This window comes from Lacerta agilis, chromosome 4 (assembly GCF_009819535.1).
Source record: "Lacerta agilis isolate rLacAgi1 chromosome 4, rLacAgi1.pri, whole genome shotgun sequence".
Classification (NCBI taxonomy): domain Eukaryota; kingdom Metazoa; phylum Chordata; class Lepidosauria; order Squamata; family Lacertidae; genus Lacerta; species Lacerta agilis.
In genome coordinates, this window is record NC_046315.1 from 89,373,051 (window position 1) to 89,398,970 (window position 25,920).

At 42.3% G+C, this 25,920-nt stretch overlaps 1 protein-coding gene and 1 long non-coding RNA gene across 3 annotated transcripts in view; one reads left to right on the forward strand and one right to left on the reverse strand.

Moving 5' to 3' along the window:
- On the forward strand, window positions 1-19,544 carry GPR180 (G protein-coupled receptor 180). Of its 2 annotated transcripts, XR_004426515.1 has the most exons (11): window positions 1-201; window positions 2,700-2,858; window positions 4,020-4,220; window positions 6,906-7,086; window positions 10,005-10,054; window positions 11,950-12,107; window positions 14,361-14,552; window positions 15,226-15,303; window positions 16,135-16,444; window positions 17,714-17,913; window positions 19,440-19,544. XR_004426515.1 is itself a non-coding variant. In XM_033147884.1 (9 exons), exons 1-9 carry the CDS (start codon window positions 63-65, stop codon window positions 16,291-16,293), a joined length of 1,317 nt encoding a protein of 438 aa, XP_033003775.1. In that variant the 5' UTR covers window positions 1-62; the 3' UTR covers window positions 16,294-16,900. The 2 variants fall into 2 exon arrangements, 1 of the variants encoding a protein (XP_033003775.1); XM_033147884.1 differs by lacking the exons at window positions 17,714-17,913; window positions 19,440-19,544 and having other exon boundaries at window positions 16,135-16,900.
- Window positions 6,433-25,920, reverse strand: part of LOC117046102 — a 22,939-nt gene continuing 3,451 nt past the window's right edge. Inside the window, exons 2-3 of the long non-coding RNA XR_004426516.1 lie at window positions 22,937-23,005; window positions 6,433-6,471 (exon numbers count right to left, since the gene is read on the reverse strand). This is a non-coding gene — a long non-coding RNA (uncharacterized LOC117046102). The remainder of the gene's footprint in view (window positions 6,472-22,936; window positions 23,006-25,920) is intronic.

The window sequence follows — 25,920 nt, forward strand, 5'->3', positions numbered from 1 at the left end:
CGTGGTACGGGGATGAGAAAGCGGTGACTGAGGCGGCCGCTGTGGCCGCCGAGGGAACGACCATGGGGCTTCCGTGGCTCACCTGGGCCGCCCTTTGGTGCGGCGCGTGGCTCTCGGCGGCGCAAGCCAAGACGGTCCGGGGCGGCTTCTCCAGCGCGGCCGCCGGAGCTGGCCAGGCGGCGGCTCAGTTCCAGTTCCACGGTAAGCGGGGCGCCTCCGCCTCGGCCGCCTCCTCGACGGCTGCCCGGCCTGGAGCAGGATCCCCGCCCAGCGCCTTTTCGCAGCGCGATCCTATGCGCGCCTAGGTCAGGATCCAGCGCAGCAGCGCCTTCGGTTGGGAGGAGAAGGAGGGAAGCGAGGGACACCGTGCCAGGGCCTTTTCTGCTGTTTGCGCCCGTTTCCACGCGTTATGCGCCCTTCCTGGATTTGACAAGGGTTTGCCCCGATTCCAGGGGGCTCTGAGACTCGCCCCATCCTCAAGTCCACCGCCCTTTAGCTCTCCCTGTAGCTAAGGCTCTGTCCGGACCTCAGCTGATCTTGCAGCCATATGTATTGTCACCTATATAGGTAAGGTAAAGGTAAAGGGTCCCTGAACGGGTTAAATCCAGTCAAATGCGAGTATGGGGTTGCGGCACTAATTTTGCTTTCCGGCCAAGGTAGTTGGCATTTTTCTTTATGCTCATCTATTTATGCAGGACTCGGGTGGTGCTGTGGTCTAAACCACTGAGCCTCTTGGGCTTGCCAATTGGAAGGTTGGCAGTGCGAATTCACACAACGGAGTGAGCTCCCGTTGCTCTGTCCCAACTCCTGCCAACCTAGCAGTTCGAAAGCACGCCAGTGCAAGTAGATCAATAGGTACCGCTGTGGCGGGAAGGTAAATGCCGTTTCCATGCGCTTTGGTTTCCATCACGGTGTACCGTTGCGCCAGAAGTGGTTTAGTCATGCTGGCCACATGACCCGGAAAGCCGTCTGTGGACAAACGCTGGCTCCTTCGGACTGAAGCGGGATGAGCGCCGCAACCCCATAGTTGCCTTTGACTGGACTTTACTGTTCAGGGGTCCTTTACCTATTGGGGAACATTTCCCAGGAGGACCACTTCTATGAATGAGAACAGAAGTCATGTCTTCTCTTGATTATTTGGTGTACCTGCTAATGCTATCTACCCAATATTGACGTTTTCAGTTTTCGCTAGAGTCAGACATATGCAGTTTTTGGAGCTGCAATCTTGAGCAAGACACATGTCCAGCCACGATCGCACACGTTTTTAGGTGCTGTGCTCTTGCATGAGAGCATGCCCCCCCCCAAAAAAACACGATGTCCCAGGTCCGTGATGGAGAATGTGCCATGGATCCCCTGGTTTCTGTGAACCACCAGTTGAGAACCACTGGCTTAAAGTGTTGCCACTTCAGAATTAGCCAACATATGTCAAAAGTACTCAGGTTGGTGAATCGGTGAGCTGACGCCGTATAAACAGACTTTAGTCCACTTTCGAAATCTGGCCTGCATTTCAAAATAATGGAATGAATTGTGGAGGTAAAAACAACTCTCTGATCAGATCATTTAGGCACAAAAGGGAGGAGTGCTGCACCCCCATAGTCACCTTTGACTGGGCTTAACCGTCCAGGGGTCATTTACCTTTACCTTTTTATATATCTTAGTTAAGCAATTAAATTTTTCATACATTGGTTTTAACAAACAGCATTCACTGTCAAAGAGTCAGGATGGCGCTGTTGGAGTGGCTTCTTGTTTCCCCTTTGGAGGGTCATAGAATCGCAGCGTTGGAAGGGATCACGAGGGTCTCCTAGCCCAACACCCTGCAATGCAGGAATCTATTTGCTCAACGTGGGGCTCGACCTCACAACCTTGAGATCAAGTGCCTCATGCTCTTCTACCGACTGAGCTATCTATTCCGCAGGCATCTGTCAAATGACAAGCATTGCCTTGCAAGTCGCTTCTCCTTTCTGCCGGTTTGGAGCTATGAGATTGCCCCAGTAATCATATTCCCAAGGTAAGCCCTGAATAAAGGGCACTATAGGGGCAGAGGTTAGAGGCTTAGGCTGGATCCTAAGCCTGAACAAGTTAAAGGCAAAAAGAGTAAAACAACTCAAACACTATTGCTTTCTCTCTGCCAGACTTAGGCAGGCTTAGCCAGCTGTAGCCCCACTGCTGAATGGAGTCTGGATCTGCTGTAATTTTACCCTAGTTTAAGTTATACCAGCTTGCTTTATCCCAGTGTCTTGTGTATAGGGTTGCTTCCATAGAGATCCAGTGTGTATGTGGATATAATTGAGTCGCTCAGCCTAAGTCTTAGCTGTCCGATTTGAGCCAACTGAAATCACTTTGCTGTGTAAATAACATTCTGCAGCAGGGACAATCCAAAACATTTTTATACCCACGTCAGAATGTCCAAAGTGCCCTTCCCCAAATAAATCTAGGTTCTACAATCCTATTTTAAGGTAAATATATAGCAGCCCAATGTAGAGCATTTTCGCAGTTTGGAATTTGTTGTGCCTTGATGTAAGCTGGAAAATTAATTGCGGGCATCTTATACAACTATTTGTTGAACTAAATATTGGTAGGAAAGTGAACACTTGGCAGCAGTTTGCATTAAGAGGCAATTCTGCCAGCATTAAAAGCTTTCTAGCTTTATTTCCGTCCTTATCAGTATAATAGACTTTGACTTCTTTTTAAATATCAAGGTGATTGTGCTCTTCTGTATGTCAGAATCAACAATGTAGCAACAGCAGTTGGAAAAGAAGCCAAGCTTCACCTCTTTCAAGCTCAGGAATGGCTAAAGCTGCAAGAAAGCTACCAGGATTACAGCTGTAAAGAGAGATTGTCCAAAGCTCAGCTGATAAGTGAGTTCGAATGGGCGGTGGGTGTCATAAATATGCTCAGTCAGTTCATAGCTTATTATATGCATCAGTTGAACAATAGGTTTAGGATGAAGAAAAAACTAAGAGAATAGGTGTTTATAAATTTGCTCATGTAAACAAAAGGCATGCAATTGTAAGCTAAGGTACCTAGACTTAATTTCCATGCCACGCAAGCTGTATATATTGTGCCTGATTGCAACTGAGCCTTCATCCATGCACTTTCCTATGGTTTTTCAGCCCGTTTTCATATTGGGGGAACACACATGCAGTAACATGCCACAGCACATCCACACAGCAATGTGTGCAGCAGTGTGTCTTGGGCAAACACATGCAGCAGCAGGCTGAACTGTGTCATGAGCAGGCATGTGCAATAGCCCATCACATAAAAATATGCACGGCAACACATAATGTACAAGAAGCAGCTCAGCACATGCAAAATGCATGCAGCAGCATGTCAGCTGCCCTTTCCCCATCCAGAAAGCAGCCTCTGTGCTAATCAAGATGTGCTAATCAAGATCATTCTTAATTTGCTTATTGATCAAAATAAAGACATGCAAATTATGTCTCAGAAGGACAGTATAATTATATAACTGAATTGAACAGATACTAAAATCATTATTGTAGTATCATTTAAGTGTGTTTATATGAGCATTTATATGAACAATTCTAGTTATAATTGGATTTCCCCCGCCCCCTTTTCCTTTAGCCCAGTTTGTCCAGATTTTACCATGGACAAGTAGAGAATTGACAATGTGGTTTGGGGCTGAAGGCATGCCGCTGAATTAACATTTTAACTAGACCAAACATCATGACCACAATCTAAGCATAGCTTAGCACTTTTATATCCATTGATTGCAATGTTAGTTATGCACATGCTTAACTGCCTCCTACTGAAATTAAAAGATGTGTGACTGCATTGCACCATATGGTTTTTAAGGGGTACACACACACTAAAACACGTAACACAAATGCATCATATGGATCTGTTTTTTAAAAAGCACCTTGATGCATGTGCATCTGACAAAAACAGCTTGTACATTCCTTAGCCATAGCTAACCTGAAAAGTTTCTTGTTTTCTAGCATTGCTTTATGTTCTGTAATTCAAAGCTTTCTGAGTTTATTCAAGTCTGGTTCCTTTTGCAGTGCATCTGAACAGCACAGAACAAAATTTGACTGTGTCCCAGATTCCGTACCCTGACACATGGTATGTGTTTTATGTCGACAAGTTTACCTGTGCGGTGAATTATGAGGACTCTGAATCCGAGGAAGTTCAATTTGAAATGGTGTTACTAAATCCAGATGCGGAAGGGAATCCTTTAGATCACTTTAGTGCAGGGGAATCAGGTAAGATGTTTCTTCTGGATTTTGGAGGAAATTGGTTGGGGAAGTGACAGGCAAAAATAACCCATTAAATTGTATACATAGATGTTGTTATCCAGTTATCTTTAGGATGAGGGAAACATAGTTGCTTGGGGAAAGTATAGGATTGGTCATATAAAGAGGACTTTGAAGTGCCTGATAACTTTTAATTTGCCCTAATAGATTAGTGTTCACCCACTTTTTTACTCCTTTTTTCCACAATCCAGGACAATTACCCAAAGTGTCTACTTACCGGTAGTTCCATTTTTGGTGCAGTCTAATTGTGATGTCTCAGAAGATACAGTAACACATTAATAGAATCAACCACTTCAATTTTATTATTCTGTAATTAACATTAGTTGCTAATATATATGACACTTCTGTTCTGACTGCAAACACAGCTTTAAAGAAAGTTATTTGGGGTTCATTGAATGCGCTAAGAATTAACAATGTAACAGAGATAAATGACTACTTCTTACACAGCAGCAGAAGAAGTTTAATCCAGACAAGTATAAAAGGAAAATAAAATATCTTGATTGAGAAATTCAGGGGCCAGGTTTCTTTAATTCATCTTAATGTTACACACCATAGAACATGAACATCATTCATTCAAAGCTGAAAATTGTATCCTGTGTTTAAGTGCATTGTGGACTGGCTGTTCCTTTTAAATGTTGCAGCAATGACATCTAGTGGTAAGATGAATGATTCTCACATCTGTTGCACGGTCTCTCAAATGTAGGCATGGTAAAATTTTGGTGAGTCAATTGTGTCCACAAGTCTAAAGCAAAACTGGAAGCTTCTTTCAAAACAAAATAAAAAATAAAATAATTCCTTCCAGTAGCACCTTAGAGACCAACTAAGTTTGTTCTTGGTATGAGCTTTCGTGTGCATACCAGATATCTGAAGAAGTGTGCATGCACACGAAAACTCATACCAAGAACAAACTTAGTTGGTCTCTAAGGTGCTACTGGAAGGATTTATTTATTTTTTATTTTGTTTTGACTATGGCAGACCAACACGGCTACCTACCTGTAACTGGAAGCTTCTTTGTTCTGTATGAAAAAGTGGCGTTTGCAGCATGTCAAGCATTATATTTGAACAGAAATGTATGTCTGCCAACAAGCAGCTGGGAACTTCCTCTTCAAATGCTGTGATCACTATGAATATTTGCAGCAAACATCTCTTTTTGGTATTGTGAGGGAAAAGAGAGATATGAGTACACGGGAAGCACTTTTTATAGTGCAAATCTCTATGTGTTTACGCAGAAGTAAATCCCATTAATTCAGTGACGCTTTCAAGCTAGGGTTCACAGAATCACACCCTTGGGAAGCAATAATGTTTTGTGTGTGAAGCGCGGCTTTGATGCTCATTCACAATGGATGTGGCATTAGCTGGGACTGACTGACATGGATATACTATCCTGCCGTTCACTATACTTGTGTGCGTGCTGCGCTTGAAACATTTCAGTCACTCATTGTTTGTCAACTGCTTTAGCAAAAGACATTACAACAGTAACAAAGGAGTCTTCGTATAAACAAATTTGTTGAGCTGAGAGCACTGTTCACAAATGCCATATCCTCAAGGCAAACGTATAATGTTTGTATTGCAAAGTCAGCAATATTCCATGACTGAAAAGAGGAGCTACATTTACCCAAAGGCTAGATTCTTGTCACTAAACACAGTAAGTTTCAGACACTTCTGACAAGGCACGTGTGTTTGCATATATACTTAGTAATTTCAACAGAGATGGTTGCCGGCTTAGTAAAAATAAAGTAGGCTGGAAATTATTTCTGTTATTAGACAGAGACAAGAAAATCCAACATCTGTCCCCACGCTTTGTAAGCAATATTCATCGTACCAGCATCACACTGGAAATACTGGTGTTATAGTAAACAGTTACTTTAAAATCTATTAAGTTACGGTATTTTGGTGAAGGAACAAAGTATTCTTTGGTCACATCTTAATTGGTTCTTTGAAATAAATCTTGAAAGGTAGCATGTGATAACATACAGTAGGTTAGGGCGTATCAGCATAATGGTATTGTATTATCTTTTTAGATGCAGCCTGTCCTGGGACGTGAAAGACAGGTAACAAATATAATTAATGATAAGATTCCAGCATTTCCAGTGTTGTTATGCTGGTATTGTGAGTATCTATACGAGCACAGTACTTACAGTCTGCCGGGACAGTAGTTGGAGTTTCCTGCTTCTATTTATTCATAGAAAAAATTTCCAGCCTTTTTAAAAAAAACTAAGCTAGCAATTGTCTCTGTCGAAATTACTCAGTATATAGGCATATATTAATAATAACCCTGCTTCGGAACAACGTACCTTAGGGACCACTACTTTCCCCTGTTCAATAGGCTCATCTCTGCACACCAAAGATGAGTTATTTTTGTAGTACCCTTAACCCCACCCTGCCTTGCCTTCAGAACCTTCTTCCCAGAGAGGTTTACTTGACATCCGATTTGTTGCCCTTTGAGCACTGGGTGAGACCCTTTTGAGTCTCTCTTTTAGATTTCTATTCTTAATTAAAATTTTATCTGGTTGGGTTGCCACTGTGTTTTGTCGTTATTACTTTTAGCTCTGGGAATTTTGATATTTTTTTTAAGGGTTGGACATTAAATATCTAAGTAAAGAAATATTATGTAAGGTGCTTTTCTCTTTGCAGGCCTCCATGAGTTCTTCTTCCTGCTTGTTCTGGCATACTTCATCGCTGCTTGCATATATGCTCAGACATTGTGGCAGACGATTAAAAAAGCAGGACCTATGCACACTGTGTTAAAAGTTTTGTCGACCGTTCTGCTCTTGCAAGCTGCTTCCGCTTTTGCTAACTACCTGCATTTTTCAAGGTAAATTTAAACCCTCCGCCTTTGGGCATATGAAGCTGCCATACCGAGTAACATCATTGGTCTTCCACATCTAGTGCTGTCTGTGTTAGGGATGGGGAACTTACGGCTCTCCAGATGTTGCTCAACAGTGATCATCCCTGATCATTGGTGATTCTGCCTGGAGCAAATGCAGGGTGGAGTCCAACATCTGGAGGGCTACAGGTCCCCCACCCCTGGTCTTGCATTGGTAGTGAATCGGATCTAAGTTAAGGGATGTTCAGAAACCCACGGTGTTTTAGGAGTTAATGGGCACCCCAGTTTGAGTGGCAGATATCCCTTGGGAGGCGGGACATTCCGCTCTTTAAAAGGAGGGAGCAGCCGTTAGAGAGGGGGAGTGGTGACTGGAAGAAGGAGGGCGTGGAGCCAGGATAGTGGTGGGTAGGTTAGGATAGGTTAGGATCGTTGAAGATGTGTATATGATGCTGAAAGAAAGAGTTTTCTCTGTTATGAAACTAAGCTTATAAACCATTACTGAAACAGTTATGTTCTGAAAGAAATAAAGACTTCTTATTGTTGAGCTAAGAAAATATCGTCGTTCATTTGGTCCAGCGAGTTATGTATGCTCATGAGGAGGCGAACTCAGGGAAAGGACAAAACTGACCGGCAGGGCGATAGTTTGTGTCTTGGAGTTCCCTCAGGAGGGGCTAGCGGGCGGAAACCCTGGTATTGCCACAGAGTTGCTAAGAGGGCTTAGCTAACTGATATAGCGAGGGATCTAATGAAAGAGAGACCCCGAATTGTAGGCAAAGGAGAGTTTAACCCCTGAAGCCCAGAGCAGAGGATATAACCGGCCACGGCCGCTGGACAGGAAAACTCCCGTTACTAAGGAATCCCCAGTTTATAAATAAAAGGGGATTGACATAACAGACGGACCTCAGAAGGACAGGTGGGGTGGATTGAAATTTGACCCAGAACACCTGATTAGAAATTCACTTAGTAACAAGGGGAGAGTGTGAAGTGGAGGTTCGTCGCACCTTCCCAGGTTTCAAGAAGGAATTTACATTGTCAAACTGGTCCAAATTTCTTTTATTTGGAGAAGTCGCTGCTTCAATGGCAGCCCTTGTGGTAGTTTGCTGTGGGTCTCGATCGCGCCGTGTGTCTGTGCTCGATCTCGGGGCTCCCGCAGCTCCCTCTGAAGCTTTGGGAGCTCCTAGAGAGTCTCCTTTGTCACTTCCCATTTCCTCACAGCAATCGGGCCGCTCGCAGTGAGCGGCCTCCATCGTCCTCCATTGCCCGCAGTCGACCCAGAAGTCATTCCTACCGATGTTCGCTTTGTTCCCTTCAGATTGACTCTGAAATGTTCTTTCTGCAACTCGCCACACAAGGGTAGTAGAGCAAAATACAGGGTGCTGGTCTGCCCCAGCACAGGGGAACAGCAGGTTTCGAACTCGCAGGCACACTGATACAGTTACCACAACTGAACAACTGTGCAAAGGTAGACTACCTGTATCTTAGGGCAGCTCCCTGCTTTGCGCAATAAATGTTTTTGCTACATATGCTGCAATATTACATTGCTGTTTCCTAGAACAGCGTAGAAGACATACAAACATGTACATGTATGTTGGAACCCTGAATCGCCAGAGTCTCCATATGCATTCACAGGCGGGAATGTTTTCCACACTTTACGTAATACATATTTGCTGCATGAAACACTGGTGTGTGTGGGTGTAGGAAACACATCTATCTCCTAATATTTACACCATCCCCAATAGATGATCCAAAGAGTGAGATAGGAAATAACCATTTAGCAGAGCTGATTTAGGTTTTGTTGTAGGGAATACAATTCAGTGCTGAAAATAGGTGAAGAAACAAGCTGTTGTCACTTTCCACTATAAAACCTAAATATGCTGTTCTTAAGGCGTTCTTCCACCTTAATTTTATTTTCTTGTAAAAACAAAATCGAAAATTCTTTCTAGTAGCACCTTAGAGACCAACTAAGTTTGTTCCTGGTATGAGCTTTCGTGTGCATGCACACTTCTTCAGATACACTGAAACAGAAGTATTTTCTTGTAGTTAAACATTCATACTTCAGCTTCCTTTGAACTCGGATGTACTGATCGATTGTCATTCTTGTTGGTTCCTCTAGATTTGCTGCTTTTTAACTTCTTAATTGAGGCCTACTACTCTGGAATAGAACAGTATTGACATTTTGTTTTAGTATTTCCCCTTTATGTAAAAAGGGTTACATAAATTCAGTCAAGTGCATTTTCTCTCTCCCCCCCCTCTCTCTCTCTCTCTGTGTGTGTGTGTGTTTCCCTTTTGCCCTCCAATTAAAAAACACTTTAAAAAGTAAGTAAATGAAAGCTTTTAAGTATTTGAAAGTCCTCTTCTACTGCACTTCCACAAAAAAAAACAATCACCAGCTTTTCAGTGTTCTGCAGGCTACATTTGGGACGGCCCCACTTGTTGCAAAACTTGTGGACCTAAAGAAATATAGGAAATACAGTGCAGAGAAAGGCCATTATGTGCAGCAGCTAATCCAACTCAGGATGATGGGAAGTATTGGCATTGCATTTTGTGAGGCAGGAGGCCTCCAGATCAACCCAACTTGTGTGCCACTGCGCACTGCTAGTGTATCCTCTTCTGTTAATAAGTCAAATCTGCTTCACAGAAATTCATATGAGAAAAGCTGAATTCTGGAGCCTCTGTGCGGAATGCAAAATAGTAGATTTGCCCATTTCCTTTATCATTTACAAGCTAGAGGCAAACCCAGCTGATTTTTGTGTTATGTATTCTTAAAGCTTTTACAAAGTTATTTCCATTTTTTTTAATATCCAAAAATGGTATTAGTGGTGGTTATGTTTTGCAATCAGTTTATGCTTTTATGATGCGTATTTCTTTAGTATAGGCTTATTTATCAAGCTGGTTTTCCTTTTTAGTTACTCTAAAAATGGAGTAGGAGCACCTTTTATGGGAAGCCTTGCAGAGTGTAAGTACATCTTGCTTTCTTTGAGCTGGTCACAAACGAGGACATTGGTTTTAGGGAAGCACGTTATCTGGATGTTAATATATCTTGTATAGCATGAAATGCTAAGTCTGTTGGAAAGTCAGAGTGGTTTAAAATATTAGATAAAAAATTTAAGCCACACCTAGAAACCTGTCCTTGCGCAGAGTTGCAATTCCCGGCTGCGACTGAAGGAGCCCCTGCAGCAAATGGGGCTCTTTACCCTTATTTATTAAAAATAGTTACACTTTTTAGAACAGTGTTAAGAGTCCACTCAAGCATTCCACTCAAAACTAAGCCCCATGAAATCAGTAAAACTTCATTCATATAAGTCAACATAGGATTGCCCGCTTAACTACAAGTTAAATCGCTTCAGCTAAACAAATTTCATTTCCCCCCCTTAGGGTGTTCCAGGCAGACAGTTTCTTGTGCAAATATTCCTGTAAAGACGTGGCACAGGTTAGACCCCACTCTGTGATTTGCCACTGCTCCTTTCCTCCCTTCCAGTTTCTTTCCCTGTAAATCTTGCTTCCTCACAAAAGAGGTGTGCATTTCCCCCAGATGTTGTAGACTCAAGTCCCCATACAGTCCATGCACGCCTTCGCTGAATTTCTTGCAGCAAAAGCTAAACCTGACAGATTTACTATTTCAAGATATGCCAACACGACTCCACCCTTACACGTGCTGATTTTAATTTAATTTAATTTAATTTTTCTTGTAGCATGTTGCGTAAAATCTGTTGGGTACGATTTTTACAATACTGTGCTGTTTCCTAGGGCTCTTGTACTTCCAGGAGGACTGTTCAGTGTTAATTGCAGCAGCCAATGCTTGTGTTGCAGCGAAAAAAACACATTTCTGTCCCTAGCTATTGCAACTGTTGACCTTCAGTGTAGAAAAGGTGACTGACTCTGTTGCTGTTGTGTGGCAAATACTGGATGTATCCGGTGACATTAGGGGAATAGGCGTGCATGTCTATTTTTTTTTTTAAAGATGCTTTTCTGGACACATACAGAACAGCTCTGGATAGATGACGTGTACAGACTCTCAAGAGGAAGGGGGGAGACATAAGCATGAAATCATGGTCCTGCTTCATTTTGTCCCCTCTCATTTCAGAAATATTTTTATGGGATTTTCCTTCTTCCTTGTGCGTTCCATATATCTGATTCTGATTTAAGTGTACCAAAAATATGTTTAAAAGCCGTGCAAGGCTGTCCCTGCACACTGTCCATGATGTGGTTGCAGTGACAACCACAGTAAAGCTCCGGACCAGCCTTCCTAACATCATGGCCAGTTGTTGGGGGTGATAATTAATAATAATAATAATAATAATAATAATAATAATAATAATAATAATAATAATTTATTATTTATACCCCGCCCATCTGGCCGGGTCTCCCCAGCCACTCTGGGCGCCCTCCAACAAATATCAAAATACAATACAAAGTCACAAATTAAAAACTTCCCTAAACAGGGCTGCCTTCAGGTATTTTCTAAATGACAGGTAGTAGATCTGGGGGCCCAAGGTTGGGGAAGTCTGGTCCAGATTATGAAAATTGCATTTCTCCAAATGAGGGCATTCTGTACAGCAGAGGCTCTAAATATTGAGGGGGAAAGCCGATATATACAGGAAGCTTCGTATTGGAACACCAATGGACAAAATTTAAATGAATTTGTACACTGCAAGAGTGCTGGTCAGTATGCATGCTATTTATCTAGGCTAGATCATCCCGCTAGTTATATTGAAGTGTTTACAACAATGTTAATTGACCCCTTATGTACGTTTTGCAGAAGTAAAGCCCTACAAGAGGCCATTTTATACAGCGGTTTTTCTTGGTGGCGTAATTAAGACAATTCAATTATACTAATGTTCTTTCCCTTAGTGTGCGACATAATCTCTCAGGTGCAGATGCTCTATCTACTGCTCAGCTTGTGCATGGGATGGACAATAGGGAGAATGAAGAAATCTCAGAGTAAACCTCTCCAGTGGGATTCCACTCCAACATCCACAGCCATTGCGATAGCTGTCGTGGTAACACAGGTCTGTTTTCATGCTGGGTGTTTTATTTACTGTGGAGGTGCTTTTGGGGGTAGTTAAGAAACATTAATAAGCATATGGTGTCATAATGATCCTGCAAAAAGAGAAGAGGCTGTCTATACTGATGTTCCTTTAGGAATGTTGTGAAAGGGTATCCAGCCCGAAAGACTGCAAATGCCGCTGTTGCTGGTACTGATACAGATGATTGAAAAACTCAGAAGAGCTCTTTGCAGGCTGGCATAGGATTTAATGTAATACCTAGCTCCTGAAAAAGTAGCAGCCCCTGAGTACCTGGTTGTACATTTTCTAAATGGCTAAGTATTTCCAGGGTCTCTCAAAGTCTCTCCTTTAGCTACACTGATACACTGCATCAGCCCAAAGTGTGAAATGGGAAGTCCCTCGTTCAAATCTGCTCTTAATCATGAACTTCCTTTGTTGTCTTAAGCCAGGGGAAGCCAGCCTGCCCCCTCACCCACCCAAATGTTGTTGGACTAAAATCCTCATCAGTCCCTGACCGCATGGCAAATGGTCAGAGATGGTGGAATTTGTAGCCCAGTGTCTAGAGGGCACCATGTTTGCTGCCGCTGCCACAGGCAAATGTGTTTTTCTCTTCATACCAGCATTGGATTCCTAGTTGCCAAAGTACAGTGGACCCTCTGGATATGAATTAAATTTGTTCCGGGGGTCCATCCGCAACCCGAAAAGTCCACAGGCAGAGGTGCCGCTTCTTTGTGTGGTGCTCAAAGCACTTCTGTGCAGGCGCGCACGGTGAAACCCAGAAGTATACACTTCCGGGTTTGCTGCGTTCATAACCCGAAAGTTACGTATCCAGAGCGGTACGTAACTAGAGGGTCCGCTGTAATTGATCTGCCGCCGTCCCCCACCCCCCAGCAACTGTACCAAATGCAAATAAAGATTTGGTAACTATTTTATCCAGCTCATCACTAGAAAGGAAAAGGCCAATGTTTTCAAAAGCTGTGAGGAAGATTTCACATGTGAATGTTACATGCTTTGGGGGGGGGGGGAAGGTATGCAATGTTCCAACTGATCAGTTACCCAAAGATTCCATGAGAGCCTATAGATGGGATTCTTTTCTTTCTCATTTTTGGCAAAATATACTTCTTGGACTATTGTCTAGAGCAGTGGTGAACAAACTCCTTTCTGTCAAGGGCTTTACACCCTTAGAGTAATCTGTGGGAGACCGCATATTGGCACCAAAGGTGGATGGCACTGCTTCTCTTTTATTTCTCTTTTTACCACTCCATTGTCTCCCTTTAACTCCCTGGTTTTCCCTTGTTACCTGTATGAACTCAGGGTGCCGTGGGATTAGGCCTTGATTTATCCACCCCTGGTCTAGAGAATGAAGAGACATGTCTCCAAGCATTCATTCATTCATTCATTCATTCATTGGCCCTCTGTGCTTCATATATTGGTGGGCATTCAGCAGAAAAAAACAGTTCTCACCTCTCAGCCATATGCCTTTGAGAACGCTATTACAACATGTGACCCTGAGCTAATTTTTACTGTGATATCTCTCTCTCTCTCTCTCTCTCTCTCACACACACACACACACACACACACACACACACCAGATACCGTATTTTTCCATCTATAAGACGCTCCCATGTATAAGACACCCCCTATTTTGGGGAACTCAGATTTAAGAAAATGCTGGGAGATGGCCCAGAGTATAAGACGCCCCCTAATTTATGATATTATTTTTTAGGGGGGGAAACTAGTTTTATACACGGAAAAATACAAAATATTGAAAGATTATGTTACTTCCTAAACAAACAAACTAAATGGGCACAGGTGAAAGGTTTCCTTCTCCGACATACTTCTAATTATTTCTAAACCAATGCTTGTTTATTCCCTCTCCCAAAGCTAAAAAGCCCATTCACATAGTTCTCTTGGCAAGTGCCTGTCACACCACAACAGATGGAATCTGCCACTGAATTGGGACCCTATAACTGAGGCAAAATTATCCAGATCAGTCCCAAATAGAGTGCTTGAACTTTTGTCCACCCCTGACCACCTCACATCCTAAAAGATTGTATTTGCTGACTAGAATCTCAGTTTTATTGAAGATGGCTTCAGCGAATTGTACTCTTTTTGTTCCTCCTTCCTCTCTCCCCACTGCCCAGGCTGACAATGTGGGGGCCATCATAATTTGTTTTTATACTGTACAAAGTTATATGAAGAAAGATCCATCTGGGCACTATCTTTCTTCTAAATGTGTTCCTTGTTCTTTTGCAGGGCATTTTGCTAATTTGGGAACAGTTTGAGGATACAAATCATCACAGCTACCACTCACACCAAAGTTTAGCAGGCGGGCTTCTCATTGGCTTGAGAATTTGCCTAGCTCTTTCGCTTGGCTGCGGACTTTACCAGATCATCCGAATTGAGAGAAGTACACTGAAAAGAGAATTCTATATCACTTTCACAAAAGTATGTGCATAATATAGAAACTTAATGTATTCTTCCAGAGCGCTATTGAATGCAGTCACTAGTTTGGAAGAAAATAAAACAGTGCAGTCTCTTATGTACTTACAAATGTTTCATTGTGTTTAATGGAGCTTATTTCCAAGTTATTGTGTACAGGATTGTAGTCTGAGGCTACGATCTTATGCATGCTTACATGGAAGTAAACCCCATGGAACACAGTGAGACTTCACTTCTGAGTACATACATACATAAGGTTTGGTTATGCAAGGTATGATGTTATACATCAAGACTCTCAGTGTTCTATGGCCTGATGCAGAAGAGCATTTGGTAAGTTACAGAACGTTATTTTGACATGTCAAATGAAAATAGGTAAGGTAACTAGAGATCCGTTAATGGACAGAGTGACTTTTAGTACTGACAGATGATGATGATAACTTTCCTAAACAGGGCTGCCTTCAGGTGTCTCCTAAAAGTTAGATAGTTGTTTATTTCCTTGACATCTGATGGGAGGGCGTTCCACAGGGTGGGCACCACTACCAATAAGGCCCTTTGCCTGGTTCCCTGTAACCTCCCTTCTCGCAGTGAGGGAACCGCCAGAAGGCCCTAGGTGTTGGATCTCAGTGTCCAGGCAGAACGATGGCAGTGGATTAGCTGATAGTGGTCTTTCTTCTTTCAGGGCTGTCTTCTATGGTTTTTGTGTCAACCAAGTCTTGTATTTATATCTCTAATGTTAAGAGATTATCAGCGAGAGAAGGTAGGTAGATACAGCATAATAAAACTTGAGTCAGAATGAAGGCTTAATTGTATATAACAGGGGTGTCCAACAGGTAGATTGTGATCTACCGGTAGATCACTGGACATCTGCGGTAGATCACTGGTAAATCATTGGCTCCCCCCAAAGAAGCTGAACAACTGTGGCTCCTCTAAAAAAAGCTCAACATTTTACCTCCCTGGAAAAACTCAACAACTTTGACCCGAACCCCGCAAAAATGGGCCTTCCTCCTTCCTAAAAAAAGCTCAGTCTCTTGGGAGTTGGCCACCTCTGGTATATAAGACTTTGGATTGTTAAACTTTGATAAGTAATGGGAATTTCTGAATCTATTTTTTCCCCTGTAGCCCCCTTCACTCATTCCACATGAAGGAGCAACATGTATAGAGGGGAGTTGTGGGACCCCTTCCCTTCCCCCAGCGCATCAAGTTCCCCTGGCCCCACCAGTCGTGTATTAGTGTGGGTGCTTGAGGCAGGGAAATCTGTGCATGTAGACTTCCTCATATCCTGGAACTTTTAATTGTGCAAGTTCCAGGAAAGCCTGCAAAACGTGAATGGTGGGGCCAGAGGGAACTGCACAGTCCCTTCCTACCCGCGTTGCCCCTTCATGTGCATTGTAATGTATGCAGGCAGCTTTAGAATTGTGATGTTAAGAGATCCCATGAAAGACTACATGAAATTGTGTTTTAAGAGATCTGGCAATCCCAAGGTGAACTTTAAACTTGAATGCCTGGGTAGGTCCAGTAAATTTCAGGTGAATATTCTGTTCTTTCTACAAAGCTCTCTTCTTTGTTTTCTTTTCCTTTCATATTTTAGGCCATTACCGTAGGTGTCATCCTCTGCCAGTTGTTCTCCATGGTCCTCCTGTACCGACTCTTTGTTTCCCATAGTCTGTATTGGGAAGTGTCCTCCCTCTCTTCAGTAACACTGCCACTTACAGTAGCATCTGGGCATAAAAGTCGGCATCACTTCTGACATGCATCTGGGAGATCCGTTGACAAATGTGCAATAAAGACTTGGAAATGTGCAGCTGTTTTCAGCAGTGAATCCACCACAGAGGATCTTTGGGAGAAACGAAACAATCAAAACACAGAATTGCACTGCTGCAGGAGCTGAACGAGTGCAGGTATGAGGCAGATTTCCTCAAAAATTGCGACAAAGCATCTTGGATGAAGTCAAAGAAAATTCTTAACCTCGGTGTTTTCACTTAAAAACTGCCTCATCTTACATTGGAACTAGATCCAAATTGTAATAACTACAGGCATAAATGGATCACATAGACCACTTTTGGAATTAAAATAATATATTGATTTAAAGTTGCTTTGAAACAGTGCAAATTGTGCAGAAGTTTAAAAGGACTTAGAAATTGTAATAGGTCCGGGAAACCAGTGTAAAATGTTTACAGCAAACTGTAGCACTCATTATTTGTGTTTTTGAAAACGAAAAGAAAACACACTTCCTTGCCTTGAGATTTGGATGCAGTTCAGATTTCAGCTTGATTACCAATTGCTTTTTACACACCATATTTGTGACAAATGTTACAAGAGCATAAGGGTGATGGACTAACTTGAGTTCTGTTTTTTTTAAAAACAAAAACCTGGCATTGTTAAGGTTATAAAAACAGCAGGCTAGCATCTCCTAAACTTGGGGGGGGGGATATGTGATGCAGCACTAGAATTTTAATCCTGATATAATTCATTACTCTTACATTGAGGATTCAATCATAATTAAGCCATATTCACAGATTAAATTAACAGAAGCATTTCAAATATGTTAGTTTCAGTCATCAATGTTAGTTTCAGTCATCAACTACCCATGAATTCCTGCCCAAGGATACTTAATCAGGATTAAATTTTCTATGAATAATTGAAAAACAAAATACTCACTGGATTTGTTATAATCCATGTTGGCAGTGGGTTCTAAGTAGTTGCCATCTCCCACCCATTGTAGTAGAAGCACACTTTAAAATGATTCCTAGCATTCAGACTGCCATTGTAAGTATATACTCTTATTGAAGTGCCTATTTATTGCTCAAGATTGAAATAATTTGAACGAGTTTTGCTATATAAAATAAATACTCCTGTTAAGTAATTTCTGTGCTGTTGTGTGCTATTAAATCATGCTTGTAAACTGGTGTCTCGGAGGAAATGTGAAGCTAGTTTTATAATATGCTTCAGTTTTTTTTCTGAGTTCCAGACACAAGGCTGTGTTTGTAGCATCATCAGAAGCCAGCCATGAAAGCTGATTGATTCGTGCTTATTTACGCTTCCTACTTGCTCCAAGGCAATACTCGCGCTGTGTTGAGCCAACTGCCAGAAGAAAGGAGGAGAAGGCCGTACAAAACTAATGCTTCCCACTTATCCTCTTCCCCACTCTCTTCCCCACTTCACACCAGGATTAGCAGCAGTGGGGAATACAACTATGGCAGACTTATCCTCAAAGAACTTGGTCAGGAGCGTATGGGGAGAGCGTCAGGGGAGCCTGAGGCAGCAATCCTGATACAGTACAAGCTTGAACATAATTTTAGGAATGCAGCCTTTAAAATCAGACAGTCTAGTCTTCAAAAGCACTGCTTCAGCACAAGCCTTACTAAAGGTAATAGAGCTTTGAGAATCAGTCTCGGGATTTCATTTAAGTTTATAGGTGCCACATATTTGCCTCTGACTAAGGCAAATGGCAACATGACAAAGTTGTTCATTAAATAGATTCACTAGTTACTCTTTGTAATTCAGGACAAGAACGGCAGGTTGAGGCTGGAAAGGCTGAAATCGTAGACTTTCATGCCATCAGCAGAACGACTGCAACATTTTTGCATTTCTCTGGTAGCCACATCAAAATGGCTTAAATTGTGTTTATCTCTGTGCTCATATTCAGAATAGAAAAGGTGGGTTTTGGCACAAACTTTCAATAATACAAGACAACATACATCTGGGTTTCCTCTCATGCAAAATGCACACAAGGCTTGCACCAAGAGTGAGGAATGAATGGTGCCACTTGCCATCTTGCGTGATAAAAGTTGCATTTGGTCAGAAAAAAATGCATGAAAAACTGATACCTCAATTCTCATATTAATTGCGCAGTGTGATTTCTGCTTTCAGTAGTCCAAGTGCTGGCAAATTAGAGTTTGGATTATTTTAACAGCAGGGGGTTGCTACTCTTTAAAGTGGAGTCCAGGAGTTGAAGTTAGGGGAGAATGTAATGACTGGGCTTCTGATGAATGGTCTACCATCAGCATGTTATCAGTATCCATCTGTCTCAAAAGTCAGTGGACTGCGCCTCTGGGTGCGAAGTCAAACCACTGGAGAAATCACAGTGCCTGCTGTGGCTGCAAAGACTCATAACTGCTGCATCCCACATTGTTTTTGCTGTATTGGCAGCACCAAAGCCACTGTCGGGGCAGACAGCATTCCCCACTGTCAGGCTCACTGATGCGCTCAAAAGGAAAGCAGAGCAATATGTGCGGCACCAGCTTGGCTGCAGGAGTTGCCGGAAAGAGGCGTACAAGATGCCATCCAACCATCTTAGGGACTCCGCTCCAGATTTGTGTAGGGCTTACTCCTTAGCCTTTTCTTCCCCCTTTCTCACAAATGAGTATATCCGCAAGGCAGTGGAAGTTTACGATTCTCCTTCTCCTAGATGGGCTGCCTTCCCAGGTTGCCTCACTTCCCTCTACAGCATGTGCAGTAACTGTCTCCTTCACCATTGGACTCGCTGTTGGTCCCACCCACTCAATCTGCTTCAAATGCAGTCTGCTTCACACGCAGGAGAAGTCCCTAATCCACCAAGGGTTTGAGACTAACTGGCTACCCTCGCCTGGTTTAAGCCGACCAGCTCGAAGCCGTTTCCCGGGCTGTGGCCACTGTTGAATGTTGACAGCTTCTAGAAGCCGCAGGTAAGAGCTGAGTGCAGGATGGGGTCCAAATGTGGGCACACTACCCCAGAAGGAGCACCACGTGTCCCCCACCAGAGATACTACCCCTCCCCCAACACCCCATACATGCCATACAGCAGCATATAGCACCATTGTTAATTGTCCACATGCACCGTTTCTATTGACCAATTGATAAACGGTTTCCGTGAGCTGCATTGTTTTCTCCGCCCCGCCCCCCATTGTTTTTCAGAAGCTGCTGAGTTAAACAAAAGAATGTTGAGAGCTTCCTTCTCAATATGGGCAGACAGCACTGCCCTTCATGACTGAGATGAGGAGAGGGATTATGGGAAGAGGACCAGAGTTTGGTACAGAAAGGGGTGTTCATCTGTGAAAGATTCTGCTTGAACTTCTCCAGACTGGATCCTACAGCTGTACTGCCATTTAAGGAAGTTTTGTTTCCACACTGGCCAGTCATTAACTAAATCTTTTTGGCTGTGGTGCTCTTCCTCTACTAGCTATATAGTTTTACCCTGTAGAAATTTGCTTAAAAACAGTAAGTCCCTGTGAGTGCTATGGCCTTTGGTCCTTAAAATGGGTGTGCTCTGAAGTTCTCTGTTCTTTCACACATTGATTCAGCAGCCCATCCATCATTAGAATCCCAGCAACGGTGCAAGAAGGCAGCCTAGAGAACCAGCACAATCCTGCTTTGTGGCCCTTTGAGCAGCACCCAGTGGGCATATTTGGAGCTGTGGAAGCCTGTGCAAACGTAGCCAACATAGTTAATAATCAGAAAAGTTTCAGGATACAGAGAGGATGCTCTCTCAGAAGCTAGTCTATCAACACATTGTTGGATTCTAGTTCATCACATTTTTTGGTTTAAGAGTAAAAAAACAATATTTTTTTTGCTATATCTTACATTAGTGGAGAAGGCAGGTTTTGGGTGTGTGGCTTTTTTAAAGGTTTTATAAATAGAATGGGAATAGGGGGGAAAATTAAGCAATCTATTGTTCTGCTAATATGCACAATATTTCAAGTGATGCTAATGTAACAGAAACTCTGATTTTCTAAGTGAATAGGCCCTAATGGCAATAAAAGTAATCTCAGAACTGCAGGCAGCTTCTCTGACCCTTGTCTCATATTTTGTTAGATTCTATTATTAGGTTGCACTTCCCCTTAAACTGAGAGTGTAAGACACCATTTAGCGGCTAAGGCACCAGGGCACCATTTAGTTCTCTTTGCAGTTCTCCAGAAGGTATGGTCTTGAAAGATGATGGCCATTATCAATACCCATTTTGAATCACTGATGCCCTGACTGACCTCCTCCATGCTCTGATTCACTCTCAGCCACGCATACACCCTACCGTTTGCCTTGATTTTAATTCTTTCCCTATTCATGGAATCACAGGCCCAGAAGGGGCCAGAATTCTAGCTTTTTTAAAAAAAAAATGGAAGAAGTTTCTAGCACTTAAGGCAGTAAATGTGTGGGTGATGCTGGATAAAATGTTCTAATCTGAAGCAAGATTCAGAACTGGGTGGGGCAGGGGTCTGCATGCTTATGGAGTCTGCACAGCTGTTTGCTCTCCCAGTGATGGTAAAGAGAAGAATAACAGTGTACGGCAATAAATGCATGCTGGTTTGCTTGTTTTACTTAATTTGATTACATTTGTACAAAAAATAAAATAAAGCACAAACTGATTTTATTTCATTTTATTTAATAAACATATATCACCTTTCAAAACTAAAAATCTTTGCAAGGACCTTTACAACTCTAATCAAAGCTATACTAAACCCTGCAATTGCCCAGGATAAGATAACACAGCATAACAGAACTATTAAACCCAGACCACAAGTACTAGAACTGCAACTGGGCCACAATTTGTTTCTGACATACCAGCTTTCATGACAGCAAATTTAGTTCATTAGCTACATGAACAGGGCATGAAGTACGGTACATATACAGTGGTATCTCGGGTTACAAACTTAATTAGTTCCGGGGGTCTGTTCTTAACCTGAAACTGTTCTTAACCTGAGGTACCACTTTAGCTAATGGGGCCTCCCGCTGCCACCACACCTGGGGCAAAGTTTTTAACCCGAGGTACTACTGCTGGGTTAGTGGAGTTTGTAACCCAAAGTGTTTGCAACCTGAGGTGTTTGTAACCCAAGGTACCACTGTAGAAGAAGGTTTCTGTTTCCCTTTAATATATTACATGACTTCTCAAGGTGCATTGTTCCTGCAGCAAGTGCCCCGACCGCCCCCATCTGCATAGGGTAAATTAGTACAAATAATGACAAACCTAGACAGCATCTTAAAAAACAGACATCACCTTGCCAACAAAGGTCAGTATAGTTAAAGCTACAGTTTTCCCAGTAGTCATGTATGGAAGTGAGAACTGGACCATGAAGACTGATCGCCGAAAAATTGATGCTTTTGAATTCTGGTGCTGGAGGAGACTCTTGAGAGTCCCATGGACTGCAAAAAGATCAAACTTATCCATCCTTAAAGAAATCAGCCCTGAGTGCTCACTGGAAGGACAGATCCGGAAGTTGAGGCTCTAGTACTTTGGCCACCTCATGAGAAGAGAAGACTCCCTAGAAAAGACCCTGATGTTTGGAAAGATGGAGGGCACAAGGAGAAGGGGACGATAGAGGATGAGATGGTTGGACAGTGTTCTCGAAGTGACTAGCATGAGTTTGGCCAAACTGCGGGAGGCAGTGAAAGATAGGCGTGCCTGGCGTACTCTGGTCCATTGGGTCACGAAGAGTCAGACACAACTGAACAACAACAACAATCTAGTTTATAATTTAATTGATAACTCTTGCTAAAATGTCTGGTTCCCACTGTTCAGATTGACTGTTCCTGCTACTGACTGCTGGGTGCTCCTTTCCAAATAGTCTAGTACTTGTCCAGAATCTGTTTCAAATTCTCTCTCTTCCCGTATCCTGCACTATCCAATTTACAGTGTTAGGACTCTAGGCACAAAATTGAAAGGCTGCAAAATTGCCACTTTATCTGGCCAGCTGCATTTGCTAAGCCTCCTAGCAAAATCTCCCGCCTTAAAATGTCTCTAGTTGTTCGAAATTAAAATAAATGCTGTGTAAGTTAATAGCATTTAAACAAGTTTAAATATATTACACAACCGATTCTGCAGCAGCTGTCCCTGTCAGCCCAACTGCCAAGTATTCCGCTGTCCACTTGAAAGCAGAGTGAAGTGGAGGCCTCCAAGTGGCATATTTCAGTATTTTATTATGACTCTCTTTTATCAAATGGTATAATCTTTATAAAATACTGGAGAACCCCTGCCTTCTCCAGAGGCACTTGGGCTCCACCAGAGTTCTATTATCAAGGCAACATCACTTGTCTACAGTCTGCATCACTGTTCTCGTGCATGATGTTGCATTCAATACCAAAGCTTATATTTCACACTCACATGGTAGATATTAAGCTCCTGGATGCGGTTGCTGGAAGTGTGTGTGTGTGGTGTGTGTGTTTCTGGATGGATGAATTGTTGGACAGACAGATACATAATCCATACATTGATATTTGTATTCAGTCCATGAACTAGGCTGATTTAAAGTACTAGGCTAACCAGCCTGAATTGTACAGAGTACTAAGGAGTACAGACAAAATGGTGGCAAGGTTCATTTAAGCAGCCTACTTAAATTGTGTTTTCCCACTTCAGGATAAAGTGCTGAAGAGTGTGTTTAGGCTAGTTAATGAGTATTTCACGGTACACTAAGAAAACTCACCAGGGAAAACTCTGCAAACAGGGAGTCTCAGGAGGCCATCTATTGGCTTGTTTGATGTGGTAGGTAGAGCTGAAAGGGCAATCAGGACAGTAAGTCATTTAACAAACATTTCTTGGGCATGTGATTCACTTTAAGACAATTGAGTTATGAATTTCAATCCATATGCTGAAAACATACATTGCAGTCAAAGGTGTTTCAATATTTACAAAAGGCCTCTATTCAGTTCCCTCAACACGAACCTTTGCTTCAGGCTGAAACTTGCAAAACAACACTCATGCATACTAGAGGGAATGTTATTATTTTTTGGGGGGGGAAATGTTTTCTCTAAATTGTGAATACCTTAAATTGTGCTGTAAAATAAATAAAGCAGCTTGGAAGCATACCAGTTTCATTTGCATTTTGGCACCGTTAAAAATTAAAATAGATTAGATTAAAAAAAAGAGGAAAATTGGCAAGTGATTAGTCAATTACATGATTTTACTGCTTTGGGTATTTTGAAACTTTAAAAAAAATTGAAAAGATATGTTTTACTTTGAAAAGTGCCTGCTGTACACACAGTGCAACCACTTTTCAGAGACACAGGAGGCTTTCTGCCGAACATACACTGAAGGTGCTACTCAAAGCTCAAATATGTATTTGAGTGATAGGCAGCAATTGCTGCACAAGAGTAGTGGAGGTCAGTGGGTGACTTTTAAATAAACATATTCAGATAAAATGGCAGTAAGATAAGCGTATGAGAGAGGCTGGATTTAATCTAAAATGCAAGGGAATTGAGAGCAGCTATGAAAAGTCTTGCGTGGGTTATTTCTACCCACAGGGTAGAAAACAGAAAATGCTGCAGCTTTGGGGCTAATGAGTTTCCCATGGAATTCTAGGTACATCCAGATGCAAATAAACTTTATTTGCATTTGCATTTGGTCTGTGTGTGTTCACCAGGGCTGGTGCATCTTGCTTCACTGCCTGCGGCAAAATGGGAAGGTGCCACCTGCCCCCACCAAAATCTCACTTACTGGGGCTGTGCAGCTGTGGCAACAACTTCCAGGTTCTGGCAAGATCTTGCAAGAGTCCTGCCAGATCTTGCCACAACCCAGAAGCTGCCTTGATTTTCTCCAATTGTGGCAGCAGAAGGCAGGCAGGATGTCCACAGTGGCAGCAGAGAAGCAAGGAGAAGCAACAGTGGCTTCCAGCAAGATCTCACAAGAGCTCCGTGAAATTTGGCAAGAAGCCACTGCTGCTTCTCCTTGCCTTGCTATTGCTAGTGGGGGGGGGGCAGGCAGAGCACCGACAGTGGCACATTCTGTGAGCTGCACCTCATACAAGGACCATAGGGAATTAATGCCCTGAATTCAGATTGCGCCTGCTCCAAGAGGACCCAAATGTTCCCAAATAGCTCTAGACTCTATACCATCACTCCAGTGACCACAGGAACAAAGGCAAGGAAGGCCCTGTACAAGAACAGGCACTGAAGATACAGTGCCCAGACAGCAACCCAACACTTCCCTTCCCTCATCCCTACTTAGGAGGAGGAAGCAAGCACTAGTACATGTTTTGGATTTGGGCCTACTTAGCTTCAGGAAGAAGTGGTGCTGCCAAGTCTGCTATAAAATATCGGCCTGCTAGTTGTCAGTACAAAGCAATGAAGAAAGCTCCCACATAGCCTATCTAACTCAGCTTTAGATTCTGCTGGACAGCTCCCCTGCAGGTCCAAGCGGCTGGCTCAGTTCCTGATCTGGTTGCCATATGCCAGGGACATCCAACTCCCAATAGACTGCGATCTACTCACAATATAAAAAACTGGCAGTGATCTACCCATTGTCATTTGATGGATCAAAGTTGTTGAGTTGTTGTTTTTTTTAGGAAGGAAATGAATGAATGGAACTGAATATATGAAGGAATGAAACTGACTCAGCATTGCAATATGCACAGAACTTAATAAAAAGTCAATTATATAAAACACACAGTTGAGGGTCCTGAATCCACAGTCAAATAGTGGACCTTAATCTGATGGTCCACTTATTTTTTTGCTAGGAAGCAAAAGTTGCTGAGCTCTTTTTTGGAAAGGCAAAGTTGTTCAGCTTTTCTTAGGAAGGCAGAGTGGTTGAGCTTTTTTATTCTTTTATTCTTTTTTATTTTCTGGGGAAGGAGATCCCTGAGGGACCAGATCTCTACCAGGAACACCCCGTGATCTACCAGTAGATCGTGATCTACCTGTTGGATGTGTCTGCCATATGCAATATTGTCAGAAGTGACCAGCAAAGCGGGTAGAATTGAGCTGAACTCTATCGTCTCTACAGAACTACAGTTTTCCTTCCTGGAAAGGAAAACAGTGCTTGACACCATCCATATAGTGTGTTGCAATGGGAATCAAGATAGAAATGGGAAACGTTTGCTATAAAAGTGGACATAAGACTATGTGTTTAGGAAAACAATGAATGGAAGTAACAACAATCTTGAAAGTTCTTATACAAATCACATATTATACAAATGTGTCATTCGCTGGAACAAGAAAGCCGCTGCTCTGATATCCAAAAGCTAGAGATGTGTGTATGTGAAAATGGTAGTAATGGCAACCTGGGACTCAGCTATACAGCTGCAAATAAAACAGTTTAAATGTGTTGTAACACTAGATGGTAACAGCGAGCTATACAAAATTCAATGTATTTTTCAAAACTTTTTTTCTTTTTTAGCATTTTCACAGCCTTTTTACTCTGTGTGTAGATTCCACCTGGGTTAAAGAACCACATTGTGCTTCTTTGTCTAAAAAAGTCACATGATATCTCATTAACATACACAAAATGCATGTTTACTTTTTATACCATGAAGTGCACTTATTTTGTACATACTTTCACAATGAATGAATGAATGAATGAATGAATGAATGAATGAAGGGATATAAATGTAACACAAGAAAATTATTACCATTACCATTATTCAAATTTATATCCTACACCTCCTACCAAAGGAGCCCAGAGGAAAACAATTAA

Bases quoted from the DNA above. Each gene is read 5' to 3' on its own strand.
- GPR180 (XM_033147884.1), top strand. From the start codon at position 63: ATGGGGCTTCCGTGGCTCACCTGGGCCGCCCTTTGGTGCGGCGCGTGG. The intron at 4,221-6,905 runs GTAAGATGTTTC...TTCTCTTTGCAG, and splicing joins CTTTAGTGCAGGGGAATCAG to GCCTCCATGAGTTCTTCTTC. The intron at 15,304-16,134 runs GTAGGTAGATAC...TTCATATTTTAG, and splicing joins GAGATTATCAGCGAGAGAAG to GCCATTACCGTAGGTGTCAT.